Source organism: Acinonyx jubatus, chromosome B2 (genome assembly GCF_027475565.1).
Source record: "Acinonyx jubatus isolate Ajub_Pintada_27869175 chromosome B2, VMU_Ajub_asm_v1.0, whole genome shotgun sequence".
Taxonomy (NCBI): Eukaryota; Metazoa; Chordata; class Mammalia; order Carnivora; family Felidae; genus Acinonyx; species Acinonyx jubatus.
The window spans coordinates 129,686,817-129,714,048 of NC_069385.1; the positions used below are offsets into that span (position 1 = coordinate 129,686,817).

The window sequence follows — 27,232 nt, forward strand, 5'->3', positions numbered from 1 at the left end:
TTTAAAGTTTCTGTAAAGACTTACTCCAACCTTCACTTCCCTCTTCATAACAAAATTCTAATAACACATTTATTTAAAAAAATCACAGAATAATTTTTATTTATAATGAAGTTATTCTTTCTAGACTTTAAATCATCAGTTCACTCTTATAACAGAGAATCATTTAAATAACACCACCAAAATGGAATGAAAACAAAACAATCTATTAATTGATATTATTATATCAATTTCTTTGATATGTCATAATGATATCCAATTAGTTTTGCAACATGGTCCATTTCCAGTGCAATTCTCAACAGGTTGCTAAGAAATGTCAGTCCTTCGCACTGACATTTGATTCTAAGGCGTGCCAGATGTGGCTCTCTTGATTGCTTCAGAAGTCAAACGGTTAAACAAGTATCCTGAAGAAAAGGCTGACTTCGTAGGTGACCCATCCACAAATGGGTAGCATGCCTTCAGATCCTTTGGTTTTTCTAATAATCCCTTTGGAAAGTTAATTACTTGATGATTACTCCCTTAGAGTTCTGTTTTAAACAGGATGAATCACTCACTATACGGTTTGTGCCAACGTCCTTGACTTTCTCATTTCCACTATTTTGTTTATCAGATCATATAGTGCTGGTAGTCTTAGTTTATCCATATTTTTGCTGTAAACATTGAGAAATATACCAAGGACAACTAACAAACCAGACCAGACATACCTAAGAAAAGAAGGAAGGAAAAAATATTAATATCAAGGTAACGATTTATTGTTAACCACAGAACTTGGTGATGAGTTAACAATAATTCTTCAATAAAATAAACATTTTGTTATTGGAGGGCCACCATGACACTAAAATAAAAAAAAAACAGTATTTTTAGACCAGATTAGATAGAATTCCTATTATTTATGTTAAGTATAGGTACAGAGAAGATATTTTACAAAATATTAAATATAGTTCATTTGAATTTTGAGGATAATAGCAAATTCAAGTCCATGTCCTAACCAATAGTCTTAAGAGTCTAAGCACTGAATGTGTAAATCTGCCAGTGGCCATCTTGGGAATTCAACAATCTACCCAGTTATCCCAGTTGGGTGGGACATACAGAGGTAAAAAAGGGCACATCCTGAGAAAGTAGAGGAATTACATGGGTTGCTATAATGTATACCTAGCACATGCACAAAGAGAAACTGATTACAGAAAACAAATACACCAACTGAAATTTATCTGTGGTTAGCTTATACATTGATAATTTCTAGGTTTGAATCTCAATTACTAAGCAGCATAAATTGAAAGGATACTAATTTTAAATGTATACCAGACAGTAAAGAAAACAGTAAATGCTTTATAAGAAGCCATAAACTAAATAAACTTACAGAATAGATCTGTACCTCAAATCTTTGTTCTAAGGGGAACAAATTGTTCTAAGGGGAACAATAAACTTAACAACTTTATTTATTTTTTTGTTTTAATGTTTATTTTTGAGAGACAGAGAGGGACAGCGTGAGCAGGGGAGGGGCAGAGAGAGAGGGAGACACAGAATCCAAAGCAGGCTCCAGGTTTTGAGCTGTCAGCACAGAGCCCGAGGCAGGGCTCGAACCCATGAACCATGAGATCATGACCTGAACCAAAGTTGGGCACTTAACTGCCTAAGTTACCCAGGTGCCCCTAAACTTAGTAACTTTAAAAACCACATATATATATAACTTATATAATTTATGTATTACATACATATAATTTATACTTTTGTACTAGGGCAAGGCAGAATCCCTTCATCTCAAGACATCACTCACGTTCACTTATACTGGAAACAGGGTCATGCTAGCACTGGAACTCTAGTTAGGCAGTTTAAGTGTACAACATGATTTCTTCAAAATAATTACATGCATTTCTGAAGTAGCAGAAGACACGTCAATAAAGTATGGCTCCAGATAAAACTGATTCTTTATAAAGAAATTAAGGAAATAGGAAATGTGAAACCAGGTACCTGCAAGTAGAAAAACTTGTTGAATTACAAACTACTTACTGAAATGTGAATGGTTTGGAGAAGAACATAAATGAAAGTACGATAGTCATTGCTTTTCTTCCGGTTGTCACTGTAGGGAGAAAAAAAGGTTGCTTTAGAATGTGCCTACTAATATCTATCTTTTAGAATATTTTGGAAATCATTTCAACAAATATTAACTAAGCCTGCTATGTGCCGAGATCTACATGACACGCTAAGAAAACAACAGAAACCAAAAAACAAACAGAAAGTTGCTGCTGGGGTTATGGAGTCAACAGTCTGGTAGAGGGTAGAGACATTAAATCATACAGTTAAATGTTAAAGTACAACTGTAATGAGTACTTGATAAAGGCCACGACACTAGGGAGGCATGTCAATCCCTTAGAGATGCTTAGTCTGGCAGGAAAGAAAGGCTTTCACGAGGAAGGTATGATTAGGTAGAACAGGTATTATTCTTTAAAAGTAGTAAGCTAAATTCCTAGGAGTGCTATCTGCTTTCACTCATATGTGGAACTTGAGAAGCTTAACAGAAGACCATGGGGAAAGGGAAGGAGAAAAAAATAGTTACAGAGAGGGAGGGAGGCAAACCATAAAAGACTCTTAAATGCAGAGAACACACTGAGGTTTGATGGGGGGTGGGATAGAGAGGAAGATGGGTGATGGGCATTGAGGAGGGCACCTGTTGGGATGAGCACTGGGCGTTGTATGCAAGCGGTGAACCATGGGAATCCACCCCCAAAACCAAGAGCAAACTGAACACACTGTTATGTTAGCCACTTTGACAATAAATTATATTAAAAATAAATAAACAAATGAAAGTAGTAAGCTAAAGGATAAAGTAAGCTAATATCCTAATACTACTGGTCATGTCTGGGTAAGACCATGAATAATCTTGACATGGCTGTATCAACCTTTACCGGTCTTTCAAGTATTATTTTAAGTCTGCTGTTAGGCATGAAGCCCTCCTCCCTGTCCCAGCCAGGTAGAGGTAGGACTCGGCAAATATCTCCATGGTAGCCCTGTTCCCCGCCTTGCATTATTACTTGCTATCCTCTCTCGGACTGTGTGTCTTACTTAGTTCCTTGTCTTACTCATCCTTGTATCCCCAGACTACAGTCCCTGGCACTCAATGTCCAATGCATGAATAAATGAACTCCAAATGAAGAAAGTTTTGGAAATGTGTCAGAGCCTGACTCCCCAGATCTATTTTTCCTTCTGTGTTATTTTTTATGCTCTATTTTTACCTGGGCATACCTTCCTTTCCTACAGTCAGGTGTGGTCATGTGATTAGGTTTTGGCCGGTGAAAAGTGAGAAGTGCTGTTTCTAGGGGTGTGTGATTTCTAGGAAGATTTTCTGAAGACAAAGGTGTGTCCTTCATCTTCTCTCCACCCCACTGCCTGAAATGAGGATGAGGACAAGCTGGCAGAGAAGACAGGAGTCTGGCTTCCTGATGAACGTGGAGCCACCACAGCAGTTCAGGAGGCAGGATCACATATGGGTTAAGAGCATAGGTCAGGAGCCAGACTGCCTCCGTTGGAATACTGATTCTGCAACTTACTAGCTGGTTGACCACTGGGCAAGCCACTTAACCTTTCTGTGCCTCTGTTTACCCCTTGTAAAATGAACAATAACAGTGCCTACTTTATTACAGGATTATTGCGAGATGAAAATGAATAATGTATGTGAAATGGCTCTGGGTACATAATGAAGGTTATATACATGCTGGCTATTATTATTGCCACCGCATTTCTTTTACACGGAAGAGAAATAAACCTGTCTGCACCTTTAACACAAGGACTGCATCTCATATTTTTTTATACCAACTACAGGGTTTAGATAATACGTATCAATTGATATCAACCCCCTTTTGAAGAGTTATCATCTTTAAGCGAAACTGGAACCCGAGCTAAGTATATGAATTTGTAATCTTTCTTGGTAGTATGAGATAACTTGACAGATTATACATATGGCCTCACCTATAATTAAATGCCCTCTGTTTACCATTAGCAATACAAACTTCAGCAGGGGAGTCATATGTGAGCAAATAAAGAGAAAGTTTAGGATTTAAATCCATTTGCTTAATTTATTCTGTAGTATTAAACTAAGTATTCCCTTAAAAGTATGAAATGTTAAAATCAGCTATAAATGGCTAATGTGTGTGTGCATTATGATGCAAACCTTACAAATCTCTGATAGAAATGTTCAAGTCCAACCCAGTCTCTTTCCAAGAGAGAAATGAAGGCCAGAGAAGAGGAAAGAATTACTCTCCAGGCCACATTAAGCATTGATGCCATTAAGCATCTGAGCTGGGACGACGTTCTACCTTCTCTGACATCCCAAACCAGCCACAATGCATCCAATCCTGGGCTCCTTTCAGCGCTCTCTCCATATGGGAGATGCTGAGTGCATTTGTCATCTGGACCATTCACTTGGCAAATGGTACGAGGTTAGCACATGGAATCATCTATCTTTTTCACTGGGCCTCACCTGTAGCCTCTCATCTGTTTTCCTGACTCCTCCAAAGCATAACAAATATAACTTCCATTCCTGTAAAGTGCCAAGCAAAGTTCCTGCACAAAGCAGGTGCATAATAATTATTAGTGACAAGAGAAGCTAATCTGGCTAATGCCCCAGAAAGGGTACAAATGAAGGTCCAAAGCTTTGTTTGAAATATAGCTGCCATATTTTCCGTGCATCAAAACTAGAATTTTTGTTATAAATTAAAAATGTATATAAAAGCAGCATTTTTCTCTGAAGGTATTTGGCCTATCACACTTTAAAAAAAATTTTTTTTAATGTTTATTTTATTTTTGAAAGAGAGAGAGAGAGAGAGAGAGAGAGAGAGAGGGAGAGGCAGAGAAAGAGGGAGACATAGAATCTGAAGCAGGCTCCAGGCTCTGTGCTGACAGCTCAGAGCCTGATGTGGGGCTTGAACTCACAAACTGCGAGATCATGACCTGAGCTGAAGTTGGACACTTAACTGACTGAGCCACCCAGGCGCCCCATAGCCCATCACACTTTTTAATGAAAAATTCTTTTAATGCATTTAAAAGTTACTATTTAGATATATATACATATTTGATTTTAAAATTAAACCTTCAAATAAATAAAATATTATGAGGAAACATCATTTTCTTTAGAATTTTAAAGAAATACCATAAGCCAAAAAATAAATTGATGAAATACAACAATTTTCTTTTTAACGCAGAGTAGACGCTGCCCGTATCTTTTGAAAATGAGAGTCAGAGAAAATTTAAATGTTTATTTCATAATCTAAGCAAGTATATCATTCATACCTGTTACAGCAAGAAGTGCACCGAAAATTTTAATCAAAGCCAGAACAAAGGAGATTCCAAAATACCCAGTGAGGGAAAAAAGGAAAGCATAACCATAGGTCTGAATTGGATTCTGCAACATATAAAAAAAGCCTGTTAGGAAAATGCAAAACAAACCCTGAGGTATTACAAATGAAATAAAACCACAGATTTTAATCAACCTCCTGAGTAGTAATAAGCCATTCAACAATGCAGTCAAGCAAAGATTCTTATTTAGTTCCGATTTAATGGAAAAACAATGATGAAATTAAAAATCCCAACTTTTACACATTATGCATCGCTTAAAAATTAACTTATAGGGTAGAGCAAGGATAAAATAAATTTAAATATAAATCATTTCATTTCTGAAATAATTTCTGATCTGCATATATTATATTAAAGGAGTTATCAAATTACATAAAAATAATCTTTTTGAACAAGAAATACAGAGGAAACTATTTAATGGGAGATGTTTATTTTTAAAAATATGATTAGTGTTTACCTTTGAACAAAATGTTACTGCAGGGCCTAATCCACTAGTGCATGTCAATCCCAGTAAAATGTATACAAAACCGATGGAATACGAATACAAAACCTATAGTAGATAAAAATATAGTGGGAAAAAAATGCTATCAAACCAAAGGCAGAAAATGAAGGATTTTTAATACATGGCTTAATTAATTAAATGTGAAGAACAAACCATTTTTTAAGTAACATCATTATTTCAATACGGCCTAACTTTGTCGAGACGATGACGGATCCTGTTTCGAAGTTTACAGCTTTTTTTACGTATAAGGTAACACAGCAGTACTGATCCTTTCATATATACGGTCACATAATATTCATTTTTTTGCCTGGCTTAATTACTGAACTCAAACCACATTTTATTGTTGGGGTTCTAAAAACACATATAAATAAAACAAAATAACTTTAAAGCTACTTATTAAACATGAAAACACCCAAACGTTAAATTTGCAAAGAAATTAAAATATAAGGAAAATAAGCAGTATCTGGCATATCTATTGCTTCATTTCCCAGTTTTCCTACCAATCTTTCTATCCCGGTTTAGTATACTCTCAGAACAGTCAGCAGCAGCATCGTCATCAAATTTACAGACCTGTGACGCTGCAGGTACCGTGTTAACAATGCTCTCTATGAATAATTCCACTTACGCCTCAACCTGCAGATGAGGAAATTAAAACTTAGAGACAGTAAGTCATTTTCCCCAAATAAGAGAGCTCGTCAAGTTGGGATATAAACTGAGGTGATCTTAGCCCAGAGCCTAAGCTCTTAACCATTGTACTTCTAACTATTTACACTTCCTTAATTCTCTGATCTTGACCTTACCCAGGAAGAGTGGTGACAACCATCAAGAAAACTTCTGACCGAGATTAAAGATTTCTTTAAGATGCTCACTCTGCTGACAAAGTAACAGGAAAGACCATTCCTATATACTCTTAATGTAGTACGTTCTGTCTAGCAAGAGGTTGGTTAGAAAATAATGTAAACATACATATGGTAACTTTCCTATATGTAAATACCAACCAGGTAGAAGGTACAGGGAAAGAAAGAGCGTTATGAGCAGTAACAACAGCAAAAAGATGAAACCCCTAACAATAGCTTCAATAAGAAATATGGATTTATATGAAAAAAAAAAATCTAAGGGACATTGGAAAAAAAAACACTTGAATAAAAGGAAAGTCATACCTTATTCTTGGACTGAAAGAATCAAGTGTATAGATGTCATTCTCCCTAAATTAAGTTATAATTCAGTGCTATACCAATCACAATAGCAATGCGATTTCTAGTTTATTTGGGGATATGAACACCCAAGAATAACCATGGTAGTAATATTCTGAAAAACAAAAGGAACATTGCTGGCTAGTCTTAGCAGATGGTAAATGTATGACAAAGCTGCTGTCATCACATGGTTTGGGTGCAGAAAGAAATCCAAAAGAATATAATTCTGAATCCTACATTACACTATAATATGATAAAGAAGGCACTTGGGCTGAAAAGTGGGTCTTTCAATAAATGAAATTGGGGCAAGTGGATAGCCATATGGAAGAAAAATCTTTTAAAGTGTTGGCTAGATCGAAGCTTTAATTAAAAAGGAAATCATAAAATGGACAGGCAACCTGGGTAAAATTCTTAAATCTTAAGAGATGGGAAAGCCCTTTTCAATCATAATATGTTTCCAGAAGCCATGAAGGAAAGGATCAACCATATAAAAATCACAAGCTTCTAAATGGAAGATAATGCCAAATACGAAGAGAGGAGAAAAGTGATGTAACAAAGGATTTTTTAATATGTAAAAAACTCTAGAAATAGGGAAAATATTCATCAAATATTATACAATAAGCTCCATAGTGGTAATGGTATTTTTACTTTTTCATTTCCTGTAATGTTTGCATGGATTACTTTTGTGAAAATAATGATGACAAACCAGTTGGAAAATGCCGTGCCAGTCTCCAACACCAGAAGTGGTTCGCAAAATGAAGCACGTCACCATTTCTGAGCCTGTCCATCGTGGAGAAAAAAACACCAGAGCACTTACCATTTCTGAGTTGGAAGCATTGTGCAGTTTCATGGCTTTCTCTTGAACGTTCCCAATGACGGCGTCCGCACACAGTGCCAGGGAAATAAGGATCACACCTTCAAGAAAGTGCAGAAAAATACAACCTCCTTATTTAAACATGGGAATGACAATCAAGATTTACCAGAGATTTAACTTGGCTGAAAAACCAAAGCAGATCTTAAATCACATTTGCTCAGTAAAAATGGATTATTTTCATCCACAACCAGCTATAATTGGGCGCATAGATGATAACGTCAAAAAAAAAAGGTAATGGACACTAATAAACTACATTAAAGTTGTCACCTTACTGTGTTTCATTATTATATAAAATAATAGTTCTGTTTAGGTTAAATGTTTGAAAGGAATACTCTATTAAACACATACAGAAGAAATTCTTAGGAGCTCTATCGGGACTGGTAGTTAATTGAAAAAATCAGATGAGGATGGAAATCATAAAAGAAATTACCTACATTATTAAAACATTTAAAACACATAAACATACACATAGTTGCCAAGGTATTTTCTTTGAATATGTGTCCTAACAAAAACCATACTCATAACACACACCGTTAATGATTTCCCAGTTGTTTTTGTTAAAAAGCATACAGGAAAACACAGGAACTTCGGACACAGTCGGGGGGGGGGGGGGGGGCAGAATCCCTTCACGCTTTTATGATATCCTGCTATTTTTACAGTTGTTTCCTCCACACCTAATTCAACAATGATTCTGTTGACTAGTCAACCATATTGTTTCAATTAACAGAAACAATTCTCTCTTCAAACTCATTTTTAAACAATTTAAAAAAAATATTTACTTTTGAGAGAGCGCAAGTTGGGGAGGGGCAGAGAGAGGGGGACAGAGGATCTGAAATGGGCTTTGCACCAACAGCAGTGAGCCTGATGTGGGGTTCGAACTCGTGAACCGAGATCATGACCTAGGCTGAAGTCGGATGCTCAACGATTGAGCCACCCAGGTGTCCTTCATTTCTGCACAATGCAAGCAATATTACCTAGTTGTAACAGTACAACTGGCATGTACAAATCTGGAAATCAACACACCAATGCGAATAGGCACATCTACCTAAGAAGCAGGTGGTTGGTTACCTGAAGTGTTCAGGACACCGGTCACCAGCCATGTGCTTTACAGAAAGAACAAAAAGCAGCCTTGGTTACGTCTGCGAGTCTGCTGGGACCTACGGGAGTTTCCCCCTTTTCATTTTTTTAAACAATGCAGAAGCAATTACATGGAGCAGAAAAATACATGTGCATGTGTGTGCACTTGAGAATTTTCAAGTTTTCATATTTATTCTTCAGTTTGCCTTTTCATCATCTAACTTTGTGGTATTTATTACCTAATCATACATTTTTATTCACCAAACTTGATCCTGAATGCTCTTTTACTTATTTCAAATATGAAACCTGTCCTTGAAACAAAGACGGGCTATTGTTGAAGACTTGAATACACCATCTTCGCTCCCGGCAGGCTATTCAAAGACATTCTAAAAATGTTCTGAACAAAGGCAACACAGCATGAAAATGCTTGAACTACATTCTAAGGGGAATATTTAAAGGCAGACATTTATCTGCATAAGTAAATTCAGATATATTCACTTTACACATTCAAAGTTTTATTTATGTCTATCTTAAATAACTACCTAAACAGTTAATCTAATCTCCTTTAGATAACATTATTATTACAGATCAGAGACCACGATAAGTGCTCATCAGTTATTCTTAATGATGAAGTATGACCAGGTTCTAATTTTCTTACAAAATATTTCCATGGGAGTTGGAAAAGGTCAGCGGTCATGTCACCTTGAGAGGTTGCGGGACCACCGACACCAATGACACCACTTCAGCCCATCTTTATTGTCACTTTCACCCTCAGCACGCGCATGTGCTTTCATTCATACCCACTGTTCCATCACCTCAGTCAATCCTCCCACCACCTCTGTGCGAGGCAAGCTATCATCATGATCTCTGTTTTAAGGGGAGAGTACAAAGGGGTCTGGCACTTTAGCCAGGGTTATAATTTTAGGTGATCTGAACAGAATTTGAAGCCGTGATTCTGACTGCAAATTGTGCCTTCTCTAAAATTGCTTTTTCAATAAGTAAAAGAGTCAACTACCTCAGTTTCCGTACATAATTTTCCTTTGAGAGTTGCTGACACGAAGCGTTCTTGAAAAATCTACACCATGTCAGACACATCTGTAACTATAAGCTTCTTTCTCAGAGGAAAACTCAGTGAAGTAATGATCACCTGTACTCTGAGCAAAGTTGAAAGAGATGTTGTAAGAGGTTCCATCAGAATCTTTTGGTTGTTGAAGGGTTACTCCAAGAGGCTGTGCTGGTTACATTTAAACCCATTAACTTAGCCTGGTTAACCAGGTTAGTAAATAAAGAAGGCTGACTAACAGCCATGAAGAAAGATTTTGATTCTTAGGAATAGCAAAGCTGATGTAAATCATTTTCTTCATTATGTAGTACCTTTTTCTCATGAATAAATTTCTTCCGTTTCTTCAGAGTTCCTATGAACACGTAAGTATTTTATTTTATTTTTACTCTCCTCCCCCCCGTTGAGGATCTACTGGCAATAAATGCAACCATATAAAAGCATAAATTATGAAAAACATAGCCATGATGTGCCCCGCCCCTCAGCCCAGGCCCTAAAAAAAGCCCTTCTGAGGGAGGGAAGAGAAGAACTACCTAAGAACACTGTTGCCCCTGGGCCTGTGGGAGAAGCCAGGTGCTGCTTCAGCATATCTGGTAGTCAGTAGAGCAGGACAGCTCACACAGCTGGCCCTTGAAGTCCAGGTCAATGGTGAAGTCCAGATCTCGATTATTATTGGCACTGGGCTGAATGTCAATGGTGCCAAAGATCTCTCCGCCTGTTTTCACTGTCAGGTGGTCCTCCATGTAGAACACTGTCTCCTCCCAGTGTGTGTGCAGGGACTCAGGGCTGGTGGAGAAGCCTGTCCTCTTGGGGCAGCAAGTAAACTTGATGTAGAAGTAGGCCACCAGGGCGTGCTTCACTTGCAGGCAGAAGGGGGAGGTGAAGGTTAGGTCTTCCACCTTGACAGTGTAGATGTCCACCTCCTTCATGAGGCGGGCATTGGTGACCAGCTGCTTGGGGTCCACCACATCCACCAGGGGCTCTCTGATGGCCATGTCTTTGACACAAGATATGTCAAAGCCATATATGTTCTCCCAACAGTGGATCTTCATAGTCTTAGTACAGCCGGTCTTCAATGGTTGTCACATACAGCATGGCTCAGTCTGGGAAGATGAGGCCATTAGGTGTCAGCCACTTGTCTGGAACACCATATTGAGCATCGACTTGTAGAAGGGGCGGCAGTCCATCTACTCACTGATGATGATGTCTACCTTCTTCACTGGAACCTCTACTTTCTCCACCTTCCCCTTGGTGATGGTCACCACACGGTCTAAACTGTTGGTTTTGACAATCTGCACCACATAATCAGAGATACTGGAGCACTGGATCCCAATGACCAATGACCTTGAGGGCTCCAGCCTTGGCAGCAAACATACAGAGGATCCCTTGGCCAGAGCCCACGTCTAGTACCATGTTGTCCACAAAGAGGTGTCGGCTATGAAACATGGAGTTTTGGTACATGAGGGTGAGTGCCTCATCTTTCAGCATCTCTTTCGAAATGCCAAAGTGAGCACTGGAATCAAAGTAGTGATCTTTGCATGTCAGCACTGGGCTTCCTGCTGTTTTCTGCCTGGCCCCAGGTGACCTCCATGATGCAGTCCATGGCCTTGGCTGCTGCCACCTTTACCTGTACCTACTCCTCCTCCGGCGACCAAGACCTGCCCTGAACACGTAAGTATTTTAAATACTACTTTTGTCAGGCTAGGAGATGGGATGATACTAAGCTTATGAATAAAACTCAACAGAATAAGAATGACAATACTGTGTATATAATAATATAATAATTTCTCTTCAAGGTCGTTAGAACAAAAACAATATTATAACACATTTTTTATTCTTATTTAGTTCTAAATATACAGAATACCTATTTTGCCTGTGAAAAATCTAAATTTTATTTGCAAAATTCCACGGGACACACAAGGAGGAAACTATTCATGGTGGAAACTTCAAGCACTGTAAGGTTATAGACATATTTAGAGTACACAGTTCTATGTTAACGTATAGCATAACTTTTCCTCTTTAGCTAAAATAATGACAAGTAAATGTGCAATTTAAATTTTTTTTAAAAAAAGAATAAAAAGTTACTACTGTGATTCTCCTATAACTAATGTGTATACTTCCGATTCAGCCAATAAGAAACTCATCTATCATGTACTGGATCATAGAAGGTTTTGACTGGCCGCACAGCCTTTTGTCATGTCAAGATACCAGAGCACTAAAAAGAACTGTTACATTTGCAGGGTTGTAATATTTTTACTACATCTTATACAGAAAGTCCAAAAGCTTTATGTCAGATACGAAAATCATAGATGTCACACTATCGTTTAAAATTCTCATGAAATTATAAAAGTTCTTACTCTAAACCCAAATGCCTGTAAAATCTGAGCAGCACAAACAATTTCCTTACCGGTCAGGTTGAAATTTGGTGCAACCGTGCTGTCAGCTAGGGTGAACCATATCAGGCCAAGGCTCATACATATGGCAGCAGACACATCTGCAATGTTGTAACGCTTCCCTGTGTAAAATAAATGTAAGCCAACCTTATTATGCACACGCCCACTTGACACAGTTTTAGATCTATGTGTCTAACCAAGTATAGCAGGATCTGCTTTTTATATCCAAAGTCAAAAACATACGAAGAATGCTTAGATCAGTGCCTTAGACAGTCACAGAAGGGCTTCGGAAAATTAAATTACCAATGAGCAGCAACATGTCCTTAGGAGTTAGATATGAGATCCTACCTTATCTGTTACGGTGAGTAAATATGAACATTTAAAGTGCATGGACATGAGTGCCTTTTTTACTTCGTGTATATTAGAAGATTCTGAATTTTCTTACAGCCCATACGTTTACAAAGTAACCAGAGCAATTTTCCAGGCTGCATAACTGTTTAAGTTTGCAACTACCATAATCAGAATTGGTGCAAATGAACCTATTTTAGTAGATCCACATCTAAATAACAAAATCATGTAGTGTAACTTTTTGGTAAGGATTGTTAAGGACGTATTACACATGCATGTGGTTTTTAATAGGGAAGGGTATCAGTACTTTTTCCTGCATCAACAGTTACCCTGAAATTATACATGAAGTAGTTGACATCCATACTTTCATTTCAAAGGGCTTTTGTGGGAAGGCCTCTAATGTAAAAAATGAAGTCAGGCTGTATAAGAACTTTAGTGAAATAGAAACCCTTGATTGTCAAAACATGAATATTCTGCATGACTGTTATAGAAAACAAAAATGTGTTCCACTTGCTATCATTGCTTCCTCTTTCGCTCCTATTTCCACATAGCCTGTAATTTAGTTGGGGCTCTAGGAAGTCAGTGAGCCAGCAGAGTTGGTAAAAAAGCAGTTCTGCTCAGGTTAACCTTTACTTCAGTGTGAGAACTGTCCGTGTGTATGATGGAGGTAGAGAGAGGAGCCCTGCAGAGCAGAAGAATGAAAGAATTGAAAAGAGGAGTTTTCTAGGTATTTCTGAGCTACGTCTTCAATAGATGAATGCAGTATTTCTGGAAATGTGATGGATTCCCGACTAAAAGAAAAAGTAATTTAAAAAAGTACTATTTTTATTTTTCCCCAGTCCAAATTACTGACGGCAAAGACTAGGGGATATTGCAGAAGTATCAGTGTTTTTATAATACCTTATTTTGATACAATGTCACTCAGAATTGTTCTGATATTTCGAATGTTCATTAAAAAATATTAATTGGAGTTTCAGGTTTTTCCTAATGCTAGATGCCGTAACAGATCCTATTAGTTTCAAACAGTATGAAAACATATCATTACTATACCTTGAATAAAAACTCCTCCTAGCATAACAGGAATCAATTTGCAGCACTTGAAGATGACTTGGGTGGGATAATTCAGGTAGCCCAAGGAAGTATTTGATAACCCCATAGTACCCACAGTTAGAAAAGCTATTATCATGTAGGTTTTTCCTGGTATTCTGTAAAAGACAATTTTTAAAATCTTCATTTGGGACCCGATTCACACTATTATAAGATAATGTGTTTACAATGTGTAAATGTCTAATTTCTGATGAATATTTCTACAAATACTGGTGAAATATCACTATTTTAAAGGTTATCACGCTGTATTCATACAAAAGAATGTTGGTAAAAGCAACAATTTACCCTTATTTAATTGATCACAAGTGAGAACTTTCAGCTGTGTGAAACACGGTGTACCACAGAGTTCTGCAGGTTCTTCTGGATGGTCTGAAACGTTGGTAAGAAGTTTTTTTTTTAATTTTTTTTTTAACGTTTATTTTTGAGACAGAGAGAGACAGAGCATGAGCAGGGGAGGGTCAGAGAGAGAGGGAGACACAGAATCTGAAACGGGCTCCAGGCTCTGAGCTGTCAGCACAGAGCCCGACGCGGGGCTCGAACTCACGGACCGTGAGATCATGACCTGTGCCGAAGTCGGCCGCTTAACCGACTGAGCCACCCAGGCGCCCTGGTAAGAAGTTTTTTAACAGCAGTTCTACCTACGTATAAAAACCATCTTGACTAAATTTGGAAAAAAAGAGTTTTAAAAAATATTGACCTCCATAATGGTACAAGGAACCTTAACTAATTTTCAACTTCTAAATTGTTGTTTCCTAATGTTCCCATCTAGCATTAGGAAAAATACGTCTAGCCCTTCTGCTAAAATATCCTGAGCAGAGTACCTGCAGAAAAAGTACATGGCAGTTTAAAACGCTGAACGTGATTTCTATTACCACAATGTCATATGGGTGAACTCTAATTCTGTATTCCATAAAATGTTAAAACAATTAGCTTCAAGATGAGGTATCTGATTCCCCTCCTCACGATTCCAAATCACTACCTGGGGTCCTATCTGAATTTCCTAAAGGGGATTTTTAATATGACATCTTCAGAATTTTGCACTATTATTGTGCACTTTGACTGGATATTTATTGGTCTAAAATAACCCTGTACACTGGTGTGACTAACACGTGAAGTACTATGCACATAATTAGATTATGCTGCATACTTAGATGTAGCTTCCATTTTGGGATTAAATCAAGGCAACAATATTCCTCCATAGTTTTTATTTGGCTACATATAAGGCAAAATAATTTACTGGAAAATTCAATTAAAATGTATCCTTCCCATTTACATTTCAATTTTCAGGCCTTTCCTACTCAACCGCTAATACAGTAGTCAACATTTAAAGTCCGTGTGGAAATAACGTGGCATGCCCATATGCATCAGTGTAGAACACAAACACTGATTTACATGCTGTCTGTGGGGTCTAATCCTCAGTGAGGCATCACCAGGGAAGGACAGCACTACTCTTCCAGGTAATGACAGAAGTCACAGTGGTCAAATTTCCTCAGAGATAAATTGCAAATAGTGGCCAGAAAATTAAAAAAAACCTCAAGTCAGAAAAATCATAAGGAATGTTGATTAAAAAGTAGCGTAACACAGGTTGAAAGAAAACCAGCCTGAAACTCAGGAGACCTATATTCAGAAGGTCGCAACTCTGAGAGCAACTTGCCATAGAGACTCATGAAGGCCCCAGCCTCCTCCAGGGGTGTTCGCTCACTGGTGAAACCAGGACGTTATTAGATTCATCATCCTGCCTCTGGGGTGCTCACTGGGTCTGTTTTATTTAGTATCTCAATTTCTTACTTGTTTAGACATGGTGGGGAAATTGTGACTTTAAATAGCCCCTTCAAAACCAATTTGACAGATCTTCCTTAAAAACTCAAATAAAGTAACAACAAAGTTACAAGGTAATCTTTGGTGAAAAATAACAAGTAGCCGGTTCAGGGTATTGCAACTTACAATATGCTTTACCACACATTAGGGAGTGGTCCTCAAAGGTCAGAGAACTTAAGAAACTCCCTTGAGGTCTTAGGACAGCTAATTAAAGGCCATGCCAAGACTCAAATACATGTTTTCTGACTCCATATCCTTTTCTCTTTCAAGTACAAGGTATTCATATAAACATAGGAAGAAAGGGGGAAAAAAAAACTAAGCAAAGAATCTGGCTAACTCAAGATTTAGAGAACAGTGGCATTTAAATAAATTCAGAAATATGTGACTGAGCATATTTTCATTGTAATATACCTTTAAAGACTTTTTCTAAAAATGTTTCAATGTGCCATGGAAATGAAAAGGTTTCAACTCATAATTATCTTCATCTGTAAATTCTTTTCCTACACTCCTTCATTTATGTTTAAATCAAACAGAAATGATTTTATCTTTAAACATGTTACAGTCATGTGGTTTAAAGGCAGGGATAAACATGGCCGGAGGCACACTCCCCATCTCATTTGGGTAGATGACAGGGAGGCGTATCTTGGTATCACTTTCCATTTAAGAAAGACAGTGTTAGATTCTTTTACTTTGAAAACAGACGTCCAGCAGTTTGCAATTGGTAATGAATCATCAGGTTTTCCTACATATTAGTCTTGACAGATATATTTAATTACTTTTTATTCTATCACCTGTGACTGAGAATGGCAGTTTTAGAGCATGAAAATAATACAAATGCTATCCTCAGATTCAAACATTTTACTATGACTGCTCTAAAAATTTATTGGCAGTAAAGAGGTTGAGAACTATGAATTAGGACTATGAAGAAATACCAGTGGTATAGACTTAAACATTTAAAATTTTATAGTTATCTTCTTAGAAATATCAAAAATATATTTGTAAGAAAAATAGCAGCTGTGAAAATATCCTATTTTTACTGCAAGATTGAACATTTGTATCAATGAAGATCGAATGTCAGTATTATAGCTCCTTTACTGCATTTAAACTGCCCGATATATACATGAAATGTTCACATATTAAAGTCTGATATGACAGGATAACCACACTTACAGAAGTTACATTCAATTTCCTAACCTCCTCTTGTATATAATCAGGTTTTTATTGCACATTGTTCAGTATACCATTAAAAATATTTTGAGATATTTCTCAAATCTAGATGGTCAATTTAAAATACACTGTTAAACAAGCTCCTGTGGTTTTGATGAAAACACACGTTATGAAATTTCTCTGATGTCTAAACATGCAGTCTCAGGTCCTGGACATTACAAATACAACAATATTAAGCAGAGCATATCCCACCAAACATTAACTGTACATTTCAAAGACCACTATAAAAGTGGCATTGATAGTTCATTTCATCACTTTGATCTTAGTAGCACTGTAAGTCTTTCAGTAATCACACCCACTTCAGTGAAATTTATAAAAACACTTATGTACATTTGATACTTTCTCTCGTTTCAAGAAGATACATTTACTGTAAGTTGAGCCTAAACTACATTTTTCTGATAACATTACACTGTAAGAGAGACCACTTTTTTTCAGGGTATAAAGGAAATATATTTAGTATTTTTTAGTAAGTTGATTATACTGATAAAAATTCTTGGGTATTAGATATGTTTTATTAATAGGAAATATGTATATTGCATGTATAATATACTCCACATCCCCAAAACACAAAACAAAAAATTTAACTACTACTAATGAATTTAACTGTCAAAAAAATAAAAACAAACTACATACCTTCTCCTTTTGTCCTGAATAAGCTGAAGTTCTATTAGGCCAAATATGGAGTAAAATGCAAACTGTACTAAAGTTAAGTACCAGCCAAAGGACTTAAAACCCTCCACTGAAAATATTAATTCCTGTCAAGAGATACATGAATACTGTTAAGTTCTTGGGCAAACCAATTTCTTCACAATAAATTCCTATAAACACAACATTAAAATTTTTTTTTTACATTTATTTATTTTTGAGAGACAGAGAGACACAGCACAAGTGGAGAGGGGCAGAGAGAGAAGGAGACAGAATCCGAAACAGGCTCCAGGCTCTGAGCTGTCAGCACAGAGCCCGACATGGGGCTCGAACTCACAAACCGTGAGATCATGACCTGAGCCGCAGTTGGACGCTCAACCGAGCCACCCAGGCGCCCCTATAAACACATTTTAAAAGAAACCAAGCCTCACCACCACCACCACCAAAAAAACAAACAAAACAAAAAAACCCACCAAAAATCAAAACACCATCCAAATCACAAGGCACCTCAAAGGTAAAATTAGAGAAGTCCAGGAGGCCTTTCCAAAGAACTGAGTGAGAAAAACAAAGGGAGGAAGGCTGGCTATAAAGCAACATTATCCTATGCTTTGCTCTTTAAAAAAAAAAAAAAAAAGATTGCCAAAATTAAAAATTGCCCCCAAACATTGAGAAAGGTCCCTGGGTCAAGAACTCCTTTATGATACAATAAATATATTTCATTAGAAGTTTATTATCTCAGACCTGTTTTTTCTATAGGAATTTAATCAGTTCAAACCAATGTTATTTTTTGGAATATCTGGGCCACGGATTTTATGAAATTTCTCCTTGTAAATGGTTACTTATCTAAACACAATGTTGTGTCATGAAGTAACATTTATATTAATTGTTAATAAGCCATTATTAACAAGTCATTAAGAGGTATTCCAATAGTTATTTGGCTTAATCCAATAAATCACCCTCCCTCATAAACTCTGAACTAGATACTGTGTAATTCCCCAAATTTACTTCATGTTCAAGTACGTCTGCAAGGTATTTAGGAATTTTCTGGCACATGAACTAAAAAACATGAAAATAGCTTTATTAAGTATGCTAGCATTCAGATATATTATACTTATATATATATAAGTAACTTCATTACAAAACCCCACCATTTTCTCTAAACTATTTTAAAGCTTTTCTTTTTTTCATTTATTTTTGAGAGTCAGAGAGCAAGAGAGAGAGAGCACGAGCCAGGGAGGGTCAGAGAGAGGGAGAGAGAGAATCCCAAGCAGAATCTGCACTATCAGTGCAGAGCCTGACACGGGGCTCAATCTCATAAGCTGTGAGATCATGACCTGAGCAGAGATCAAGAATCGGACACTTAACCAACTGAGCCACGCAGGTGCCCCTAAACTATTTTAATATGCTAGCAACATCAGTTGTCACAAAGTGAAAGTGATGTTTATCTAATTTTAAAAGAAGTTTTGCATAGATTATTAAGTCTCTGCTCATTAATCAAACAGAAAAAGATTAATATAAATTTGTACGGCAAACTTCTAATTCATTTTCCTTTCTAATGACTAACTCTGCTCCCAAACTATTTGGTAACAATGGTATTTTGAAGAAGAAATAAAATATTTCTTAACAAGAAACTGCAACCTTTCTTTGATAAAATTTACTATTTTTCATTGCTCTTTATTGTGATATCTGAATGTTTGTATCATCTTCTAGTGGGGAAATTAGTTATTATAAATACTAAGATTTTTAATTCATGTTTTTATTTCATGCTAATACTCCTCATAGCATTTTTACAAGGTAAGGAATAATCAATTCTACCATCTTCTTTATTTATACTTTTATATTTCATCTATATATGATAATCAAAAAGAATACAATAATTTTTAAGATCACTCTAATGAGCTCCAAGAATCAACCATGGGCTAGAATATGACTTTTGTGTTATTATTCAATTTTATTGGAGAATTATGTTCCAATATATCAGCGAATACTTGAATCACTCTTTACAAACACATGGGTGCATATTACCCCCATTTTGTTAAACACAATAAATAGTTCAAATTGTGTTCATAATTTTAATTTTTTAAGATGGTCTCTGTTCCTCTCCCATCTGAAATGTTCAACTGTGAAATTTTGATCCCTGAAAAAAGGAGCACACTAACTTTTAGAAAGTCTTTTTCCATATTTAAAAAACTCAAAAATGTGAATAAACTGGTATCCTATGGAGAAAACTACCTTGGGTAAAACTATTAGTAATGCTCTTATTGACCTCAACTGTTATAAATAATTAGCATCTTGTAAATAAATATTTTTACCTGTAAATATCCATAAATTAGGTAAAATACAAAAACTCCAGCAACACATATGAAAAACTGAGTAAGTTTGTTAAATCTGCTGAGATTTATGCCAAGCACTACAACATCATCTATTGACTTGATGTGTGGTGACATTGTCTGTGTTTTGGGAGGGACAGTTATAGAAATATATTTCCTGGAACTGTTGAACTTGAGATCCATTGTTCTTGTTTTGCTGCATTCAGTGCTTCCAAATTTATCTTTGTTGGTTTCCTCTCCTTTGTTCAGTGTTTCTTTTGCTTGCTGAGCCAAGTCCTAAAGAAGGAAATTAGCAATTAAAGCAAAACCTTTGAATAAGATACTATGCTCCAAGTAATAGCTCACATCACACTTTAAAAATTATACAGGCGAGTCTCATTTTCTCTAGATATTAATATAGTAATTCCTCTATTCAAACTTCTAAGCAACCAAAAATAATGTCTACTCTCCAATTTATGTTTGCCTGGTAAAGACCAATATCGCTAAACATAATGCCATTCTCATTCCCACAGCAAACGTCAAAAGCTAACTTAGTGTTTATTTTTTATCTTTGTGTTTACTTATCAAAGAAGTAAATATGCTTTTATTGTTTTTATATGTATTAAGGATATGATTTTTAAAGCCCATGACAGTCTATGAGTAACATCTTCAACATTAAAGTTGATCTTTAATTGCACAAAAAAAACTAATGCTCCCTTAAATACTAATACAATTTAAAATATACTTGCTAAGGATGTTTTAAAATAAACTCAAACAACTATAAATTACTTTTAAAAAAGCTAGATTTGTCAGAGACTATAGAAAGGATGATATGCTTTAGCAACAGCATTTCTTAGGTTAAAAGATGTTTCCTTCCTTTGGAAATCATTTTAATTTAAAAAGTCTTTGGGGAGTTGTTCAATGGATTTCAAGTTTCAGTTATACAAGATGAGTAAGTTCTAGAGACTCACTATAGGACATAGTGCCTATAGTTAACAACATGGTGGCGTGCACTTAAAAATTTCTTAAGAGGGTAGATACCATGTTATACATTTGTAACCACACACACACACACACACACACACACACACACACACAGAGGCAGACACATGGAAACTTGTAGAGATGACAGATATATGTATTACCTTGATTATTAGGTGATGGTATCATAGGTATATGCATATGTCCCAACTCATCAAATTGTGTTATGTTAAACATGTGTAGTTTTTTTTGTATAAAAATTATACCTCAATACAGCTGTTTAAAAAAAAAAGAATTAAAGAAGTCTTTGGGATTATAAAAAGCTGGAAAACATCATTTTTTGTTAGTCTGAAAAAAAGTCATGAGGAGTCTGTAGATGACTGTGTTTCTCTTTGGATTTATATAAACTGAAAAATGAATTCCAAGTACAGGGTGAGGAGAGAGCAGAGTTAGGACAACTAAACACATTTATGATGAAAAAATTATCTTAGAAAAGACTGTCTTTCACAACCCCAATGGGGACTAAAATTCAGACTAGTTGAGTAAAGAGGATGGATAAGGATAATTTTGACAAAACTGTCTTCATGGCTTAAAATGGCAAGACTTAGTCACTTTGCGATCACTTCTCCTTTGCTGATCACAGAGATTAAGCAGGCCATCTTTAGTAATTTAAATATGGATCCAGGTTCTGAATACAACTTGTAACTAACCACACTCAGGCATCAAAGAACATGTGTTTTACAGTGCACCCGCCAAATTTCTAAAGAGAAAAAGCATAATTTTAAAAAGTTTTACTGTATTTCTTTTCCTTTACCTGTTTCTTCTTCTTTATATATTGTTCTTCCTTCCCACACTATGTTTCAATCACTGCCATCTCTGAGTTAAGACTTAAGACATCTTGCAGCACACCCTTGAGATCTGACTTTCTTTATAAATCATGCTTCAAATGATCTTGAATGTAGAAGAAACAAAAACCTGAGTAACTACTTTCCACATGTGTAGGCATGGATACAGAGTACCATTCAAATAAATCTGATCCCCCTTAAGCTTCTCCTCCCTCCACATCTTTCAATCAAGCCCCAAACTGCCCACAATGGACTACTATTTCATTCCAGAAATAGACCATGGACTTTCAAACACCTCTACCTTATGTTAATGATGTTCTTTCAGCCTGATGTCTTCTTTCTCTAGGTCAGGGTTTGAAATAAGCTTTAGCGTTCCTTCCTTCGTGATACCCTCTCTAATTCCCCAGCTGGGAGAGAACAGAACTGAAAAGGCAAGACTCAAATCTTACTTCTCTCTCCGTTCTTGGGATCCGGCATACTCTGCACCCTTAAAAAGGAACCAAACAAATTGGCCCTTCGTCTGGAAGTCCTGAAACCCCAGCTTGCAATCACTCTGTCTACCTGACTATGATTTTTCAAATGTACTGTGGTGGTGGCAAACTTTGTGAGCAAAACTAAAAATCTTACGGAAAACAGGTTGAGTAGGATGTGCAAATATTGATTATATATTTACACGAGAGAATAAATAAAACTTCTAGAAGACCTCTTTCCTGCTTTTGTTAGTATCAAAAATTTCTCCCCAACCATATTCTGCTGAGATGTTTGTAACTTAGCAAAATGCCTGGCATATTGCAGTGACTCAAAAAAATTATAGCTACCCTTATGAGAAAGCAGTACAGCATGGTGCTTTCCCTATGCTTTGGATTTTTGACAGATCTGAGTGCACGACCCAGCTTTGCTAACTGATTAGCTGAAGAACCTTAAGCAAATTCTTTTAACCTTTTTGAACTTCAGGTTGTACATCTTTAAAAGGGAGGGGGGGTGGTAAAAAATGTGCCTATCATATAATTTTTGTTAGTACTACATGAAATAAATGTAAAAACATCTGGCATATAGTTAAGACCACCAATGTTAACTATTACCCAACTTTTTTTTTTTTTTTAACGTTTATTTATTTTTGGGACAAAGAGAGACAGCATGAACGGGGGAGGGGCAGAGAGAGAGGGAGACACAGAATCGGAAGCAGGCTCCAGGCTCTGAGCCGTCAGCCCAGAGCCCGACGCGGGGCTCGAACTCACGAATCGCAAGATCGTGACCTGAGCTGAAGTCGGACGCTTAACCGACTGAACCACCCAGGCGCCCCAACTATCACCCAACTTTTTAGAACTACTGCTAGTGCGATATGGTCGGCTGCTGGGAGACTCACTCCTCTGATGTGCAGTTGGAAATATGAATCTGGACTTCCAACCCGGACTTCTCTTCTGAAATCCAGATCTCTATTTCCAAATGCTTCTTTGAAAGCATTTCTACTCATGAGTTCCACTGGCACCTCATTTCAAAAATGTTCAAAGCTGGGAGTGCCTGGGTGGCTAAGTCAGTTAAGCCTCCGACTCTTGATTTTGGCTCAGGTCATGATCTCAGGGGTTCATGAGTTCCAGCCTCGCAATGGACTCCATGCTCTCAGTGTGTAGCCTGGTTGCAATTCTCTCTCTCTGCCCCTCCCCCATGCTCTCTCTCAAAATAGATAAACTTAAATAAATAAATAAAAATCCAAAGTTGAACTATGTTCACCTCCAAACAAACCTGCCCTTCCTATATTCCCAATCTCACTTACGGTATTGAGCGGAAAATCTGTAAATTATCTTAGATTCTTTCCTTTTCCTCAAATTTACGTTTTGCCAAGGTTCCTGTTGACTCTACATCTGTAAATGTATTTAAAATCTGTTTCTGAACCTACCATTAACAGCTGTTTTCTCTTGCCTAGATTACTAGGCATCACTAGATTACTGTTTATAATCTCTTCTTCCCTTTCTGATCCCTCTTTCACATTGCTCAACATGAATACCCACTATGCTATACCTCTGATTAAGGCCCTATACATTACAAGCTGGGTGATTCTCTGGACTCTCATAGCATTTTATAAAATTTTTTACAAATACCTAAATCATAACAGCATAACTTTTTGCTTTTATGGTTGCTTCTCTTAGAAGCTTCTGAAATCTTTAGGGGAAGAGAAGATATCATCTTCATTATGTTTCAACACATAACAAAAGTGTAAAATATGAAATGAAGGAGTCTATTGCACTCTAGTAAGCACCAATTTAATCAACAGAATTCTGCTCCTTTCCAACAATTTGCCACTTTCAACACACCTATTGGCAATCTTAGGAGCCGCAGATCTGTGCCAGACATGTAGAGTTAAATCCCTTCAGCACTGTCACTTCTTGGACATCTGTGCCAAAATATTGACATCTCCACTGAAATTTCCCACAAAGCATCTGAAATGAACATGGAAATAAATTCATTTCTTTTGCTTACTTGAGGTACCAGTTCCAGAAAATCTGCCTTGCAAGCTTTGCATTTAGAATGCAGTTTTATTAATCAGAACATCACTGGTCAGATCACATGACTGATGAAGGAAGACACTGTAAACTCTGATACCCAATAACTGTGATCCTAATGTGTGAAACCTTCCGTTTCAGACATTAATGATGGATATCAATCAATATCCACAGAACCTAGGCCAATGTCCTTTCGATGCAGGAAAAATAAAATCCAGCATAGAATTAAACCTGTTTTCAAACTAAATGATCAACATTTTGCTCTGCTTTAGACATTCACAGTAACCCTTAAACTAAGAACAAAAAACCCCACAGGTGTGAATCACTGCCTGGGGCCTCTTCTGTTCTTAAAGTCAACACATATATTTAACTTTAGTTACTTGTTGGTACAAAGCAACTGCTAAAATGGGAAAAGGCAGCATTTTCAGTATATACTGACATCTAAAAATTATAAATAACTGGTAATTACATTGGTTTGCAATGACCGACTTAAGTTAAAAATCTTTCAGTTCATTTCTTAATCTAGTTCTTTTCCAGTCTTTAGAAGAAAAATCTCCCACTACTAAAGGGTAGAATATGAGGAAATTACAGTACAGTGTAAATAACCTGAACATACTTCACTCTGTATTTTGTCATACTTGTTGTTACAAATAAAATAATCTTGCCATTGTATCTACGTTAACTGGACTCTATTAATTCTTCACCTATGGGTTATGGTTATAAAACAACAAAAAAAAGGGGGGCTCATTTCTTTGTACACACTTCACTACATGAAGATCAAACAGGGTACTCATTTTTGACAGTTACTCTATTTTTTTCCAAGGGATAAATCTAAGCTTTGGATTTAATATAAAGAAATTAAGTACAAATAACACTCATCCAAATTATTTTCAAATGCTGCCGTATCTCTCTCTTCCAAGGCCCAAACTGTCCCAAATCACTTAGGAAAACGTGAATCCAAAAATCTACCCTCGACATCGACATGTGAGACCCTAACTTAGAAGAAATGCATATGCCCGACACTAAAAAAACCCACTGTCAGCACACCAAAGCATTCCACCTCCTTTCAGTATTTCTTTAAAAGAAAAATAAAAAGGCGGGGGAGAAAACTAAGCTGCAAAGACTGGAGAATCTGCATAACTTTTAGTGGAAGATTATGACATAAATTTAATAACCTGGCAAGAACGATCACCTTGCACCGCAAAGCAGATGGACAGCAGAAGACCCTAAGTACTTTATCTAACGCAGAACCCGGAAGTAGCTCTTCACTCAAAAGCAGTCTTGGGAACCCAGGCGACTGCCAGTTCTCCAGAGGCCCCTCACTAGTCTAAAAGGCCCTCCTGGAAGTGGCCTCACTCCTGAGTCCACAGACCGGGGCCTGAGGGGGTTCTAGCCTGCTGCAGGGAGCAAAGGGGACAAGGAGGGACACACATTCCTCCCTAGAAACCGTGCCAGGTTTCCGTTCTTTAAAAAAGGAAGTCATCCCCGCCCTCCATCCTGCCCTCAATCCCCTCGCCGCACGCTCGTTATAGATGAGGAAGGTAAGCTGTGTCCAGGTTCTCTGGGGAGGGGAGGGTCTGGGTCCCGAACACGGCGAAGAGCCGGGGGTACACGTCCACTCCAGAGCCGTTAAGCCACCTGAAAAGGTGACCCCAGCCCGGGTGGCGCCTGCCAGACGGAGCGGTCTCCCCCTCCCCAGGTCGCCATCACCTCCTTCTCCTCTCCGCCTACCCCTGCACTTTCCACAGCGGCCGCCGCCTCCTCGCAAGGTGTTCGCCTGGCCTGCGCCCGCGCGCCACTTCCGCCTACGTGTCCCCGCGCGCGTGCGCAGCTGTGCGGCCCCGCCCCCTCCCCGGCCTGGGGTCTCTAGCGGCGAGGGCGCGGTTACCTTTCGCGCATGCTCTGTCTTCTCAGGAACCTGGGTAGAGCGCAGTCTAGGTGGGCACCGCGGTGCCGGGAGCGCGTTCCTGCGCCCACTAAAATTTGCTTAGGAGCGGGGAGCGCCGATCGGGTAGAGTGTTCTTATCCTTTGATCGGTCCTCGCTTGTTGCTGGTCTCTGAGCCTCTGCAGCCTCCGGGTTGCTTCGGCCTCGTACTCCCGGGTCCCTCCCCCCGTGGGCCACCACGCTGGGGGCCACTTCCACTGCCATGGCCCTTTGCTGATATTTGGGAAGGAAGACTAGTGGAGAATGTTGAACCCGGAATTAGAAACACTGGGGTTCCCTCTTCCCTTCTCTTGATCCAGATGAGATGGCATAGTCACCCTACCTGTCTCTATTATGTTCTTGCCTGACTTGCACCTGCTTTCTGGTGACAGCGGACTGAAGTCGCACTTGGGTTGCTTCTGACGTTATAATTCACCTTGTAGCTACAGCAACCCCAGGCCTTCCAACGTGACACGAAAGTTGACAGCATTGTTAACACAATGTCACTTACTGCTCAGAATGTACGTACATCCCGTAGCTTTGCCAGCCATCAACACTAAACATTTATCCTGCATTTAGGGTTACATCTACGGTCGCTGAGATGTAATGACATGAACCCCAAGATGGGATAGCTGCGATAGCTTTAGGTAACACTAAGGTGGCCCGGAAGGCAAAGATTACTGTAAGGAAGCCAGAACATTTTTTGAGTGCATGATTTGGATACCCATAGAGGGATGGATTGGATTAATGTATATGTTAACATCAAGGCAGTTTCGCACAGCTTTGATAATTTCACAGGCATTATACAGAAAGGGCAACATTTGTATTTTGTCTTGGGTGTGAGGGTTTATATCAAAGACTGGCAGATATCTCCTAGTATAAGCGAGGTGAGTGTGGCTAGGCATTTTTATTTAATCCTTACCAACCTGGTACAAGGTCAGTGTTATCAGCATTTTATAAATGTTGAAATTAGGACTTAGAGAATTTTAATTTCCCACTGAGACAGTAAATGACAAAGCCATTAACGATGCCATACTGTTACCTGAATAATGTGGACTTAAAGGCATTTGAACAACAGTTC

General features: G+C 37.7%; 1 protein-coding gene and 1 pseudogene across 9 annotated transcripts; both read right to left on the reverse strand.

Annotated features, from left to right (window-relative positions):
- Positions 1 to 68: 68 nt before the first annotated feature.
- Positions 69 to 26,501, reverse strand: SLC35B3 (solute carrier family 35 member B3). Of its 9 annotated transcripts, none has more exons than XM_053223141.1 (13): positions 25,958 to 26,075; positions 24,038 to 24,163; positions 21,695 to 21,831; positions 21,045 to 21,156; positions 19,903 to 20,196; positions 17,579 to 17,700; positions 13,844 to 13,998; positions 12,460 to 12,567; positions 7,859 to 7,956; positions 5,804 to 5,896; positions 5,284 to 5,395; positions 2,008 to 2,077; positions 69 to 701 (listed from the first exon to the last, which is right to left on the reverse strand). In XM_053223141.1, the coding sequence occupies exons 5-13, from the start codon at positions 20,101 to 20,103 to the stop codon at positions 551 to 553; spliced, it is 1,110 nt and encodes a 369-aa protein (XP_053079116.1). In that variant the 5' UTR covers positions 20,104 to 20,196; positions 21,045 to 21,156; positions 21,695 to 21,831; positions 24,038 to 24,163; positions 25,958 to 26,075; the 3' UTR covers positions 69 to 550. The 9 variants fall into 9 exon arrangements, with proteins under 9 accessions (XP_053079116.1, XP_053079119.1, XP_053079121.1 ...); XM_053223144.1 differs by lacking the exon at positions 25,958 to 26,075 and adding an exon at positions 25,402 to 25,951; XM_053223146.1 differs by lacking the exons at positions 24,038 to 24,163; positions 25,958 to 26,075 and adding an exon at positions 26,115 to 26,501.
- On the reverse strand, positions 10,427 to 11,667 carry LOC106971785 (protein arginine N-methyltransferase 1-like; annotated as a pseudogene).
- Positions 26,502 to 27,232: the final 731 nt, after the last annotated feature.

Coding starts and splice junctions, on each gene's coding strand:
- SLC35B3 (XM_053223146.1), bottom strand. CDS start 20,103: ATGGATCTCAAGTTCAACAGTTCCAGGAAATATATTTCTATAACTGTC. Junction 13,999..17,578: donor ATTCAGGACAAAAGGAGAAG/GTATGTAGTTTG, acceptor TGTCTTTTACAG/AATACCAGGAAAAACCTACA. Junction 12,568..13,843: donor AGGAGGAGTTTTTATTCAAG/GTATAGTAATGA, acceptor TATTTTACACAG/GGAAGCGTTACAACATTGCA.